At 38.8% G+C, this 14,582-nt stretch overlaps 1 protein-coding gene across 1 annotated transcript in view; it reads right to left on the reverse strand.

The window, feature by feature from the left end:
- LOC101349662 (phospholipid-transporting ATPase IB-like) overlaps positions 1-14,582 on the reverse strand; it is a 188,367-nt gene that overhangs the window by 132,345 nt on the left and 41,440 nt on the right. Inside the window, exon 7 of the mRNA XM_023740918.1 lies at positions 8,905-8,978. Within this exon, the coding sequence (XP_023596686.1) occupies positions 8,905-8,978 (74 nt within the window). The remainder of the gene's footprint in view (positions 1-8,904; positions 8,979-14,582) is intronic.

The following is a 14,582-nucleotide window of genomic DNA, read 5'->3' on the forward strand; positions in this document are numbered from 1 at the left end:
AAAAAAAAAACAAACCCTGGAGAGGAGGGAGAATCTGATTTCCAGGATTACCATATTATGCTACTTAAAATGTCCAGTTTACAACCAAAAATTACGAGACATGCAAAGAAACAAGTAAGCATAGCCCATACACATGGGGGAAAAAGCAATCAAGAAAAACTGTCCCTGAGAAAGCCCAACATTGGATTTACTGGACTAAACTTTAAATCAACTATGTCAAATATGTTCAAAGGAAATCATTTCTAAAGAACTAAAGGAAAGTATGAAAACAATGCCTCATCGAATAAAGAATATCAATAGAGATATAAATAATTTTTTTTTAAAAAAGGAACCAAATCCTTTTCTAATCGCTAATAGAAATTCTGGAGTTAAAATGTACAATAACTAGTATGTGAAAAATATCATATGTCATACAAAAGAGTTTATAGAATGGATAGCTACATTTTAAGAATAACAATAAAATGAATGCTCATGTATATATAGCAAACAAACAGACAGTTGCTATCAAGTCAATTCTGACTCATGGTGACCCCATGTGTTTCGGAGTAGAACTGCACTCCATAGGGTTTTCAATGGCTGTGACATTTCAGAAATAGATTGCCAGGCCTGTCTTCTGAGGTGTCTGTGGGTGGATTCAAATTGCCAACCTTACTGTTAGTAGCTGAATATTTAACTGCTTGCAGGGAGTCTGTGTACTACAGTCTAAGAAATAAATTATTTACAGTACCTGAAATGCCTCCTGATTGCATTTTCTTCTATCTTCCCTAGAGATGGGTTGTATTGGCTTGATAGAATGAATTTGGGAGCATTCCTTCCTTTCTATACCTTGAAATAGTATAGTATTGGTGTGAGATTTTCTCTGAATATTTGGTAGAATTCTCCAGTGAAGCCATTCGAGCCATGGCTTTTTTTTATGGGAGTTTTTTTATTACCTCTTCAATCCCTTCTTTTTTTAAGGGTCTGTTTGGTTTTTCTACCTCAGTTTATGTTAGTTTGGATAGATAGCATGTTTCTAGAAATTTGTCCTTTTCCTGTAGGTTTTCAAATTTGTTGGAGTACGATTTTTCATAGTATTGTTATGATCCTTTTTATTTCAGTTGGTTCTATTGTAATGTCAGCCATCTAATTTCTTTTCTTTCTTTTTTTTTAGCCATTTCATTTCTTATTTGGGTTATTGGATTCCTCTCCTGCTTTACTTTTGTCAGTTTTGTTGATACTTTCAAAGAACCAACTTTTGGTCTTGTTGATTCTTTCTATTGTTTTTCTGTTCTATATTTCATTTATTTCTGCTCTAATCTTTATTATTTCCTTTCTTCTGGAGACTACGGGCTTCTTTTGCTGCTTTCTGTTTGTTTGAGTTGTAGGGTTAATGTTTTCATTTTGGCCTGTTCTTCTTTTTCGATGTGTGAGTTTATTGTTATAAATTGACCTCTGAGCACTCCTTTTGCTGTGTTCCAAAGGTATTGGTAAGATGTGTTTTCATTCTTATTTGATTCTAGGAATTTTTTTAATTCCATCTTTGCTTTCTTCTATTACCCAGTGGTTTTTAAGCAAGGTGTTATTCAGTTTCCATGTGTTTGATTTTTTTTCCTTGCTCTTCTTGTTATTAATTTCCACTTTTATGGTGTTGTGATCAGAGAAAATGCTTTGATTTATTTCAGTGTTTTGGATTTTGTTGAGGCTTGCTTTGTGGCCTAAAATGTAGTCTACTCTGGAGAATGTTCCATGTGTGTTGGAAAAGAAAGTATACTTTGCTACTATTGGGTGGAGTGTTCTGTATATGTGTATGAGGACAAGTTGGTTGATTGTGGCATTTAGATAATCTGTATCTTTACTGAGTTTCTTTCTAGATGTTCTGTCCTTCACCAAGACTGGTGTGTTGAAGTCTCCTAATATTATTGTGGAACTATCTATTTCTCTTTTCAATGCTCTTAGAGTTCATGTATTTTGGAGCCCTGTCATTGAGTGTGTGTATATTCATTATGGCTATGTCTTCTTGGAGGATTGACCCTTTAATCATTGTATAATGTCATTCCTTATCGCTATGAGTCGGAACTGACTCAACGGAAACGGGATATCTTTTATGGTGGATTTTGTCTTAAGTCCATTTTATCAGAGATTAATATTCTCATTCCTACTCTTTTTTGGTTATTGTTTGCTTGATATATTTTTTCCATCTTGAGTTTTAGTTTGTTTATGTCTTTGTGTCTAAGGTTTGTCTATTCTAGACAGCATATTGATGTGTCATTTTTTTTATCCATTCTGCCACTCTCTGTCTCTTTACTGGAGCATTTAACCATTCACATTCAGTGTGATTATCCATAGGTATGAGTTTACTGCTGTCATTTTGTTGTACTTTTTTATAGTGTTGACAGTTTCTTTGTTCCCCTTAATTTTCTGTGCTGAGTTCTTTTTGTTCATGGATTTTCTTTTCATTTCTATCATTATTATCGACTTTGTGTTTACTCAGTCTTTATCTTCTTTTTTTTTTTTTTTTGATGAGTAGGTTTGTTAACTTTCTTTATGGTTACCTTGAAATTTGCCTTTATCTTCCTAAGTTTAAACCAGTCTTTTATTTCTTGATACCACCTTCACGTCTTCTCCATATGAAAGTTCTGTAACTACACCATTTATTTCTCCTTTTTTGTTTGAATGTTGTCATCATTTACAGATTGATGTCTCTGGTTCCCTGTTTTTAGCCGTTTAGCTCTGTTTCACTTTTGAGAATTCTTTATCTGAGTTGGTTTCTGGTTGATGCTGTCCTATGTCCTAATCTCAGATTATTGTCTGATGTTGTTGGTTCTCTATCGGAAGGACTCCCTTTAATATTTCTTGTAAAATTCCTTTAATTTCTGTTGATCTGGAAATGTCCTAATTTTTGCCATCATATTTGAGAGATAATTTTGATGGATATATAATTCTTGGTTGGCATTTTTTTTCAAGGTTTTATATATGTCATCCCATTTCTTTCTTGCCTGCATGGTTTCTGCCAAATAATCAGAGCTTAGTCTTATTGGTTCCCCTTTGTAGGTGACTTTTCCTTTTTGCCTAGCTGCTCTCAGGATTCATTCTTTGTCTTTGATTTGGCAAGTCTGATTATGATATGTCTTGGTAAATTTCTTTTGGGGTTTATCCTGTATGGAGTTCGTTGAGCTTCTTGGATGGATATCATCTAGTCTTTCATGATATTAAGGAAGTTTTCTGCCAGCAAATCTTTGACAATTCTCTCTGTGTTTTCCATTTCCTCCCTGGTTCTGAAACTCCAATCATGTGCGAATTTTTCCTCTTTATGGTGTCATACACAATTCTTAGGCTATTTTCAATTTTATTCATTTTTTTTTTCTGATTTTTCCTCAAACAAATTGGTGTGAAAGCATCTGTCTTCAAATTCACTGATTCTGTCTTCCATTGTTTCAATTCTGCTCCTATATCCTTTTACTGAGTTGTCTATTTCTGAAATTTTATAGCTAATCTTTTGGATTTCTAGTTGCTATTTTTGTATGATTTCTAAGTTTCTATTTATTTTGCCATTTTTTTCTTGTATTGTTTTCCTGAATTATTCTATTTCTTTGTCTGTGTTTTCTTTGATTTTGTCTATGCTTTCCTTGATTTTGTCTGTGTTTTCCTTGATCTCTTTCTTGGAGATCCCTGTCTTTCGAATTCTTTATCAGGTAGCTCCATTATCATTTCTTCCTCCGGAAGGTTTTCTTGTTCTTTATTTTGTCACTTGCTGGGGCTGTTTTGTCCTACTGCTTTATGTGATTTGATGTTGCCTATTGTTTCCGAGGGATCAAGAAGTTATTATATTTATTTATTTATTGTATGTTTATTTGCTGCATCCTGAATTTTTGTTTTGTTTTGTTTTGATATATCTGAGAAGGCTGGGTGTGTGTGCTACTCTGGTGGCTAATCTGTCTGCATTGAAGCTCTCACCTCCTGTCTCCAGGTGGGTGGAGCAGCAACTGGGTGTGTGAGCACGGGTCTCTGTTTGCTCGTCTTGCAAGGCTGCTGAGGATGTAGCTGGCATTTCTGGTGAGGTGATGTATCCGGCTGGCTGGCCACCTGTCTGTGGGTGCAGGAGGTGTTCTCCCTGGCCATTGGCTCAGTGTTGTGTGTGCACCTTGTCAATTACCAGGTGGTCAAGGTGAGGGTGCCCAGGTCATCAGTCACTAAGTGGGTGGTTCAGAAACTCTCACCAATGGTCCCAGGCAGGCAGAGCTGTGTGTGAGTGTCTGGAGCAGGAATAAGCCTCCAGTTGTAGGGGAGGGTGACTGGGGGGCAAGACAGGGGGACTGTTGCTTGCCTACAGGTGCCCAGTTGGAGGGTGTGCTCCTGTCCACTATAGCACATCATGAAGGAGGGTGTGAAGCAGTCCTCAGGCCCCCAGCACAGCCATTCCTCGGGTCCCTGGTGCAGGTTACTGGAGGAAGGAGGAGGCACCACCAGTCCTCAGGCCCCGGGCACAGGTGGCTGTAGGGAGTGGTAAGCACCACCGGCCTCAAGCCCCCAGTGTGGGCAGCTAGAGGGAGTGGGAGATGCTGCCAGCCCTCAGGCTCCCAGCATGGGTGACCAGATGAAGTGGGAGGCACCATCAGCCCTCAGGGCCCCAGCATGGGTGGCCAGAGGGAGTGGAAGGCACTGTTGGTCCTCAGCCCCCTGGTGCAGATTGCTGGAGGGAGTAGGAGGTGCTGCACATCTGTGGGCCCCCAGCACGAGTGGCTGAGCAATGGGGCAGGTAACTCTAGTCCATAGGTTCCCAGCTTAGAAGGTGGGGCAGTGGTGGGTGCTGTCATACTGTAATCGTGTGTGGAGAGGAGGAATAGGCAAGGGGGGTGAAAGGGTCCCCACAGGCCCACAGGCCTCTGGCACAGGGGATTGGGGTGTGCACAGTGGGTGAGGTGTGTGCACTCAACTTTCGCAGGGCAAGAAGCACTCCTCCCTGGCTCTGGATGTGAATGCAGAGTCACTCCTGCTTGGCTGCACGAGGTGAGGGGGTTTCTGCTGGGAATGCTTCTTGCTTTGTCTCAATATGGCCACACTGTGCAGGTTCAGCTAGCAGGGTACCACTGATCCATAATTCTCCATGTCCACGGTTTTGTACTGTCTCTCCTTCCACTTGGTGCTCAGTTCAATTCTTCAGCCTTGTCTTTGATGCTCAGGGTTCCAAAGTTGTCATCTATATCTTATTCACTTGTTGTCTCGAGTCTTTGCTGTAAGAGGGATTTTATGAAGTGTCTGACTACTCCATCATCTTGGACCACCGTTGTAAATCTTTTATGGAAGCAAACTGCCACATCTTTCTCCCACAGAGTAGCTGGTGGGTTCCAACCACCAAGCTTTCTGTTAGCAGCCTAGCTCTTAACCATTAAGCCACCAGGGCTCCTTTGCCAAACCCATAATCCTAGCCAAATCCAAGAGGAAACAGGAATCATCAACAGTAAATTCCTTTGTTGATTGACATTAATGGCAATAGAAGGAAGTGGTAGAAAGTAAAGATTGTGTTGGTATACTGCTTTTCAAGAAGCTTGAAGAATGGATCCAGAACTAACCTGTCTCTCTTCCCAAGATTCCTTAAGATTGCCATAATAAATGTAAAGTTTTCTTTTAGTTTAGTTGAATAGCTACAGAAATTGTAGAAGGGATGGAATTAATCTAAGAATTAGGATAGAAGAAAATATATCCAGGGTAAGTGAAGAAAAGGTAATAAACATTAAGAAGAGGAATTGACTTTTTTTGTAAATAAAGTTTTATTGAAACACAGGAACATCATTTTTTACATATTGTCTATGGCTGCTTCCCTTGATAAAATGGCAGAGTTGAATAGCTGCAACAGAGGCTGCACGACCCACAAAGTTAAAAATAATTACTCTGTCACCCTTTACAGAAAGTTTGCAACCTCTGGTATACAGGCATACATAATTTTGTTGTGCTTCACTTTACTGTGCTTGGCAGATATTGCATTTTTTACAGATTGAAGGTTAGTGGCAACCCTGCATCCAGCAAGTCTATCAGCACCATTTTTCCAACTGCATGTGTTCACTTCGTGTCTGTGTGTCACATTTTGGTAATTCTCACAATGTTTCAAACTTTTTCATTATTATTATATCTGTTATGGTGATCTGTGATCAGTGATCTTTGATGTTACTATTGTAATTGTTTAGGGGCACCACAAATTGCATTGATAAGATGGTGACCTTAATAGTTAAACGTTGTATGTGTTTTGACTGCTCCACTGACTGGCCGTTCCCCCTGTCTGCCTCCCTTTCCTCGGGTCTCCCTATTGCCTAAGACATGACAATATTGAAATTAGACCAAATTAATAACCCTACAATGGCCTCTAAGTGTTCAAGTGAAAGGAAGAGTTTCAGGTCTCTCACTTAAATCAAAAGCTAGAAATGATTAAGCTTAGTGAGGAAGGCATGTCCAAAGCCAAGACAGGCTAAGGGTTACGCCTCTTGTGCCAAACAGCCAAATTGTGAATGCAATGGAAATTAAGAGTGCTATTCCAGTGAACACACGAATGATAAGAAAGCAAAACAACCTTATTGCTGATATGGAGAAAGTTTTAGTGGTCTGGATAGAAGATCAAACCAGCCACAACATTCCCTTAAACCAAAGCCTAATCCAGATCAAGGTCCTAACTCTCTTCAATTCTATGAAGGCTGAGAAAGGTGACGAAGCTACAGAAGAAAATTTTGAAGCTAGCAGAGGTAGTTCCTGAGGTTTAAGGAAAGAAGGCATCTCCATAACATAAAAGTGCAAGGTGAAGCTGCAAATGCTGATGTAGAAGCTACAGCAAGTTATCTAGAAGATCTGGCTAAGATAATTGATGAAGGTGGCTACACTAAACTACAGGTTTTCCATGTAGATGAAACAGCCTTATATTGGAAGAAGTGGCCATCTATGACTTTCATGGCTAGAGAGGAGAAGTCAATACCTGGCTTCAAAGCATCAAAGAACAGGCTGACTCTCTTGTTAGGGGCTAATGTAGCTGATGACTTTAAGTTGAAGCCAATACTCGTTTACCATTCTGAAAATCCTAGGGAGGGCCCTTAAGAATTATGCTTAATCTACTCTGCCTGTGCTCTATAAATGGAACAACAAAGCCTGGATGACAGCACACCTGTTTGTATCATGGTTTACTGAATATTTTAAGCCCGCTGTTGAGAACTACTGCTCAGAAAAAGAGATTCCTTTCAAAATAATACCTCTCATTGACTATGCAGCTGGTCACCCAAGAGCTCTGATGGAGATGTATAAAGAGATTACTGTTGTTTTTATGCCTGCTAACACAACTTCCATTCTGCAGCCCATGGATCAAGGAGTAATTTTGAATTTCAAGTCTTATTACTTAAGAAATACATTTTGTAAGGCTATAGCTGCCATACATAGTGATCATCTGATGGATCTGGGCAAAGTAAATTGAAAACCTTCTGGAAAGGATCCACCATTTGTCTTAGGCTGAGTTCTCTAGAGAAGTAAAACCAGTAAAGCATATAAATACATATATATAGAAAGAGAGATTTATATCAAGGAAATGGCTCACGAGGTTGTACAGGCTGTATCATCCCAAGTCCATGGGTCAGGAAAGAGGCTTCTCTTGATTCACGTAGCCACAGGGGCTGGCAAACCCGAGAATGACAGGCCGGAGAGCAGGGCTGTTACTCACAGGCTGTGAAGATTAATGAAACACAAGATAGGCAGGGAAAAGTGCAGGTAAGCTGCTAGCTTAGGTCCCAAGAACCAGAGGTCAGACGGACAGGAGCCAGCTTCAGGATCCAGAATGAGCAAAAGCCCCTCGAGCCCTTCACAGCAGATCCCATCATTGGGGTGATCATCAACAGCGAAATCATCACAACATTATACGACTGCCAAAACACTGAGAATCATGACCTAGCCAAGTTGACACACAATCATAACCATCACACCATTCTAGATGCCATTAAGAACATTCATGATTCATGGGAGGAGGTCAAAATATCAACATTAACAGGAGTTTGGAAGAAGTTGATTCCAACCCTTATGGATGACTTTGAGGGGTTCAAAACTTCGGTGGAGGAAGTAACTGCAGATGTGGTGAAAATAGCAAGAGAACTAGAATTAAAAGTGAAGCCTGAAGATGTGACTGAATTGCTGAAATCTCTTGATAAAACTTTAATGGATGATGAGATGCTTCTTATGGATGAGGAAGAAAAGTGTTTTCTTGAGATGGAATCAGCTCCTGGTGAAGATGCCGTGAATACTGTTAAAACAACAATAAAGGATTTTAGAACATTACATAAACCTAGTTGATAAAGCAGTGGCAGAGTTTGAGAGGATTGACTCCAATTCTGAAAGACGTTCTACCGTGGGTAAAATGCTATCAAACAGCATCACAAGCTAAAGAGAAATCTTTTGTTAAAGGAAGAGTCGATTGATGTGGTAAACTTTATTGTCTTATTTTAAGAAATTGCCACAGCCACCCCAACCTTCAGTAACCACCACCTGACCAGTCAGCAACCATCAACATCAAGGCATGATCCTCCACCAGCAAAAAGATTATAACTCACTGAAGGCTCAGATGATGTTTAGCATTTTTTAACTAGAAAATATTTTTAAATTAAGGTATGTGCAATTTTTTTTAGACGTAATGCTAATGCACACTTACTAGACGACGGTATAGTGTAAACATACTTTTATATGCACTGGGAAACCAAAAAAATTCATGTAACTTGTTTTATTGTGATATTCATTTTATTGCAGTGATCTGGAATTGAACCTTCAATATCTCCAAGGTATGCCTATACAAAATCATGGAAAGGACAGTGAAAGGCATGAGGAAAGGAAGATGGCTTCTGCCTTTGTTTTTCTTAAAGTTTCTAATTCAGAATAGAAGTTCCTTAAATGTCCACTAATATAACTCACCTGGAAGAAACCAAGAACATGTCTGCAGGAAGGAACTGCCCATTGATGGCCTTCACAATGTCTCCCACCCTTACCTTCAAACCAGGAGAGAGAACACAGAAGCACAAATTTTAAAAGCAAAAATAGAGGTAAAACACATCAATGGTTCTCAAGAAAAAGTGCGATTTAAAAATAACATTAGCCATCCTAATGAATTTCAGCTTCATTAGAACATTTTTATTCCCTGACAGGTCCATGCCTCTAAAACAGGGGTTCTTGACCAGGAGTGATTTTGCCCCCCAGGGAATGTTTGGAGACATTTTTGGTTGTAGCAACTGGGAGATGAGGTGGTAGAGGCCTCTAGTGGGTTGAGGTCAAGGATGCGGTTAATCATCCTACAATGCACAGGACAAGTCCCCACAACAAAGAATTATCTGGCCCAAGACGACAAAAGTGCCGGAGTTGGGAAACCTTTCTCTGGAGCAAAGTATTTCCATATAGGAAAAGAGGTACAAAAAGGAAGAGATCCCTAGCCTACTAGTAGTACTATTTTTGCAGTGATGTATATTCATAGCAATATGACTCTATAATTGCTTGCTTAATGGTCCATTTCCCTCTGCTAGTCTGTGAGCTTCACGTAGAACAGAGAAATGGTCTGTCTTGCTCTCAGTTGAATTTCCAGCACTCAGCATATGTCCCTGACTGACACAAACAGTTAAGTGCTCGGCTACTAACCAGAAAGGTTGACAGTTTGAACCTACCGAGAGGTGCTTTGGAGGAAAGGATTGGCGATCTGCTTCTGAAAAGTCAAAGCCTTGAAAACCCTATCAAGCGCAGTTCTACTCTGCACACATGGGGTCACCAGGAGTCAGAATTGACTTAATGGCAACTGGCTGTTTGTTTATTTGTTTAGCATAATGCTTGCCATATAGTAGCTACTCAATAAATATTTGTTGACTGAAAGAATTCTAAATTCTAGATACAGAGAGACGTAAATACTAGAAGCAATAAATAGGGAAAGCATTATAAGCTCTTGTTCTTTTCCTCTTTAGTACTTATTCTTTAACAAACCGTTTGAGAATTGACACTGTGTCAAGTACTGACAGGGGTCCCCGGGTAGTGCAAAAGGTTAATGCACTCAGCTGCTAACTGAAAGTTTGGAGGTTTGAGTCCACCCAGCGGTGCTTCGGAAGAAGGGGTCGGTGATCTACTCGCGAACGATCAGCCATTGAAAACCCTATGGCGGTCCTCCAAGGTCGAGAAGGGAGAGTATTGACATGTCGTGGGGTTGTTAACCAATCCCATAAAACAATATGTGTACTGACTGTTTAATGAGAAACTATATGTTCTGTAAACCTTCATCTAAAGTACTATATATATATATATAAAACTCTATGGTGCACCGTTCTACTCTAACACACATGGGGTTGCCATGAGTTGGAGTTGACTCGATGGCAACTGGCACCGGTTAAGTACTGACTGGTAAGTAGTGATACAGCTATTAGAATGGCAGGCCCTTTCTGGGCATCTAGAAAACATTCTTTCATAAACCAGTTTTTGGACGTGTACTGAAAATAATAATAGTATTTTTTGAAGAGGAAGAGGAAAAGGAAACCTGATTTTTTTTCTTATAATGAGATTAAACAGATAATTTCTGTTAATTAACTAAGCCACAGACTAATTAAATAATCCTGGATCAAACTGGAAGTCCTGGGTGACACAAACAGTTAAGCACTCGACTAGTAACCAAAAGGTTGGTGATTCTAACCCACACAGAGGTGCCCTGAAAGAAAGTCCTGGTGATCTACTTCCAAAAAATCAGCCATTGTAAATCCTACAAGCACAGTTCTACTCTGATACACATTGTGTTGCCATGAGTTGAAACTGACTCTAGAGCAACTGGTTTATTTGTTTGGACTTTTTTTTTTTTGATCCAAGTGAGACAAGAATCTTAAAAGCTAACAATGTACCCTTATAAATGTAGAGGACAAGCTCAACACTGAGGGAGAAAGAAGACTGACAATAAAACACTCATAACTTATATAAAATTCACAATAAACATAAAACATTTATAGACAACAGACAGCCCACTCTCTTACAGCAAGCTCTTTAGAGGCTATAAAAAGGCAAGTTGAAACTGTACAAGTCAAACTAGATTTTTCCACGAACCTGATGCCTCACTTGGTCCAAGGGCAGCCATTACCATCACATCTCTTACAAGCTTTCTGTTTCATCCACAGAACCTCCAAATCAACTACCCTTCTCTTTTTAAAGCACCCAATGTTTGAAGTGCCCCGTTTTGGTTTGGACCATGCAGGTGGCATAGAAAGGATTCTGATGGACAAGTGTTCCAGGTCCCTGGCTTCCAGAGGAAGGAGTTGGGGTAAATTAGGACTCAATCGCTTAATGACCTTTCTGCTCCGTGCAATGCCCACAGCACAGCCTTATTTACTTCTTGCTCCTCAATCTCGGTCCACAGGAAGCAGACTGTCCCTCACTGATCCGTCTCCCCCAAGACTCTGACCTCGGGAACCGAGATGGCTCATTTCTCTCTAAGCTCAGGGAGAGGAGCCAAGTGTAATCATTATGATGCTCTGAGTGTTTTAATCTCACTCATGGAAAGAAATGCTGATGATACTTAGAAATCAAAACATTCTTGTATTTAGCTGTCAAAAGAATTTTACACAGGTCACAATTAATTACTGATGAGGATAAAGTCCATATCTATCCCTAGGCACATTCAGAATACCTTTAACTTATATCCCAAGGGCAAATATTTGTGACAATATTCCCTGAAATAGTCCCATCTAAAAGCTGACTTGTACTCTGAGTGAAACAGTTTGTGAAGAATCTGCTTTAAATATCCTAAGAAATGATACAGAGGTAACACAGAGGTGCGTTAGAAAGAGTGTGGACTTCCAGCCAGACAGACTTGGGTTTAAGTCCCGTGTTCACCACTTACTAGCTATGTGACATTGAGCTAGCTACTCCTTCCTTTTATCCTCTATTTCCTCATCTACAAAATGGGGATAATGTTACAGTTTTTGAATACTTGTTTCAAAGATTAAAAATCTGTAACTTTAAGTATATGGTAGATGCTTATTATTAAAAATAACATTCATCAATTAAAATCATAAAGTTATATAAATAAATAACCAATAAGCCCAAGAACAAATAGTGATGGAAATCAGAAAATATTTTGAACTAAATTATAATGAAATGACATATTTATTCATTTGAGGATGCATATCTTTTTTCACATGTTTGCGTCTCTCTAATTGGGATTTCCTGTAATCAATGCCTTCTCACAACTGACGTCAGCAAAGTTGGGTTGTGTCATATATGCCACTGTCTGCACATGTCCAAATATCTGAAGCACCATTGTAAAAACTTGAAGAATAGGTATCAGTGGTTTGAGAGAAAATCTCAAAGACCGTACTGGAATACTCTTTAGCTCTAGGAACCAAATGGTTTGGGAGCCACTTGAAGGCCTAATACTAATAGTTTCTCTAAGGATTCTTTCAAAAAATGCTGCATCAAAAATATCTGGCGGGACAGGGTAATGTTGTACAGAAAATAAGGGCTTCAATGACTCCAGGCTGAAAAATGATTCAGAGGAATTGGACTTTGATGTGAAAAAAATTTAGAAAAACTGTATCCAATTCATTTCATTTATATTTTCCCTTTGTTGAGCATATAGAAGTATAATATAATAAAACGTACATTAAAGTCTAATAGCACTTTTAACAAGTATCAAGTACAAATTCTAAGTGATAAGAAAATCATAGTTTTAGTGGTAGTGGTTTTTCTTTCTTGGAGGTAAACAATATAATGAAGCATCTTACCATAAAAAGCATGTTAGAGCTGATGAAATATAGCAGCCTATATCAAAACTTATAGAATGCAACTAAAACAGTACTTAAAGGAGAAATTATAGCAAATAGATTGTTGTTGTTAGGTGCCGTCAAATTTGCTCTGATTCATAGGGACCCTATGTGCAACAGAACAAAAGTTTTCCTGATTCTGCACCATCTTCAGAATCACTGGTAAGTAGATAGACAGATAGATAGATAGATAGGTAATAAATGGATAGCTAGATATTAGAATAGAAGAAAAGCTGAAAATTATGATTAGCCAAAAATTTATCTCATGATTTTAGAAAACAAAATGACAGCAAAATATACCCAAAGAAATGAGAAGGAAAAAAATAATACAGAAAAAAATCAATGAACTGGAAAATGTACATACAACATAGAGGATCAACAAAGCAAAAGTTGGTTCTTTTAAACGACTAATAATATTGACAACCTCTGACTGATGGAGAAAGAGAGAGAGAGAGGGACAGCCGGCACATATAATCAAAATAGGGAAAGAAAAGTGGCACATCACTATGATGCTGTATTATTAAAAAGTTAAGAGGCTATTATAAAGACTCTTACGCCAAAAAAAGAACTTGAAAATCTAGGCAAAATGATAAATTCATGGAAAAAATATAACACTCAAACTGATTTAAGAGAATATAATAACTAGAATAGTCTCATGGCCATTAAAGATATCAAATCTGTAATTAAAAAAAGAAACTCCCACTAATAAAATTCTATGCCAATATGTCTTTCCCAGTGAATTCTACTAAACATTCAAAGAAGAAATAATTCCAAAGTTACTCAAACCCTCCAAAAAATAGGAAAAGTGGGACATACTCCAACTCATGTTACGAGACTTCTTGCTGTTTGTTGTTGTTAGGTGCCATCGGGTCAGTTCCAACTCATAGCAACCCTATGTACAACAGAACGAAACACTGCCTGGCTGTTTATGAGGTTTGTAGGACCCAGGTAAGTCACACTATCAGTGTGAAATCTGATAAATCCAGCAGGAGAAATGAAAATTACAAGCAAATCTCATTCGTATACAGTATCAATAAGGAAAAGAGAAGCTCTCACTTCTAAAGTCAGCCTGTAGGGAAGAGAATGACATCAGTGAAAATGCTCTGAATGCCAATCAATCAACAACAGTCTCACCCAAGGGACTAGGCTCCTATAGCTAGTATCAATCACTTCCCATGTCTAAAAGCCTACCAGTCTCTCAACTCCACACTTCCCCAAAACCTTACATAAAAGTCAATCCCCTGCTTTGCTCAGAGAAACTGTGCCTGGCCAGCATAACCAACCAACCAACCAACCAGTTGCTGTTGAATCAGCTCCTACTCATGATGACCTCATGTGTGTCAGAATAAAACTCTGCCGCATAGGGTTTTCTTTCTTTATATATATATATGGAATATATATATATACACACACACATATCTATAGAGATATATATATATAGATATAGATGCCCTTAATGTCATCCCACAACTCATCTGGTCTTTAGTCATTACTGTTCAATGCATCAAATCTATTCTTGAGATGGTCTCCAAATTCAGGTGGGATATACTCAAGGTTATACTTTGACTCTTATGGAGGAAGACCATCAATGAGATGGACTGACACAATGGCTGCAACAATGGGCTAAAACATAGAAAAGATTGTTAGCATGTCTCAAGACAGGGTAGTGTTTTGTTCTGTTGTTCTATATTGGAAGAAGTGGCCATCTATGACTTTCATAGCTAGAGAGGAGAAGTCAATACCTGGCTTCAAAGCATCAAAGAACAGGCTGACTCTCTTGTTAGGGGCTAATGTAGCTGATGACTTTAAGTTGAA

This window comes from Trichechus manatus, unplaced genomic scaffold, assembly GCF_000243295.1.
Source record: "Trichechus manatus latirostris isolate Lorelei unplaced genomic scaffold, TriManLat1.0 scaffold00168, whole genome shotgun sequence".
NCBI lineage: Eukaryota > Metazoa > Chordata > Mammalia > Sirenia > Trichechidae > Trichechus > Trichechus manatus.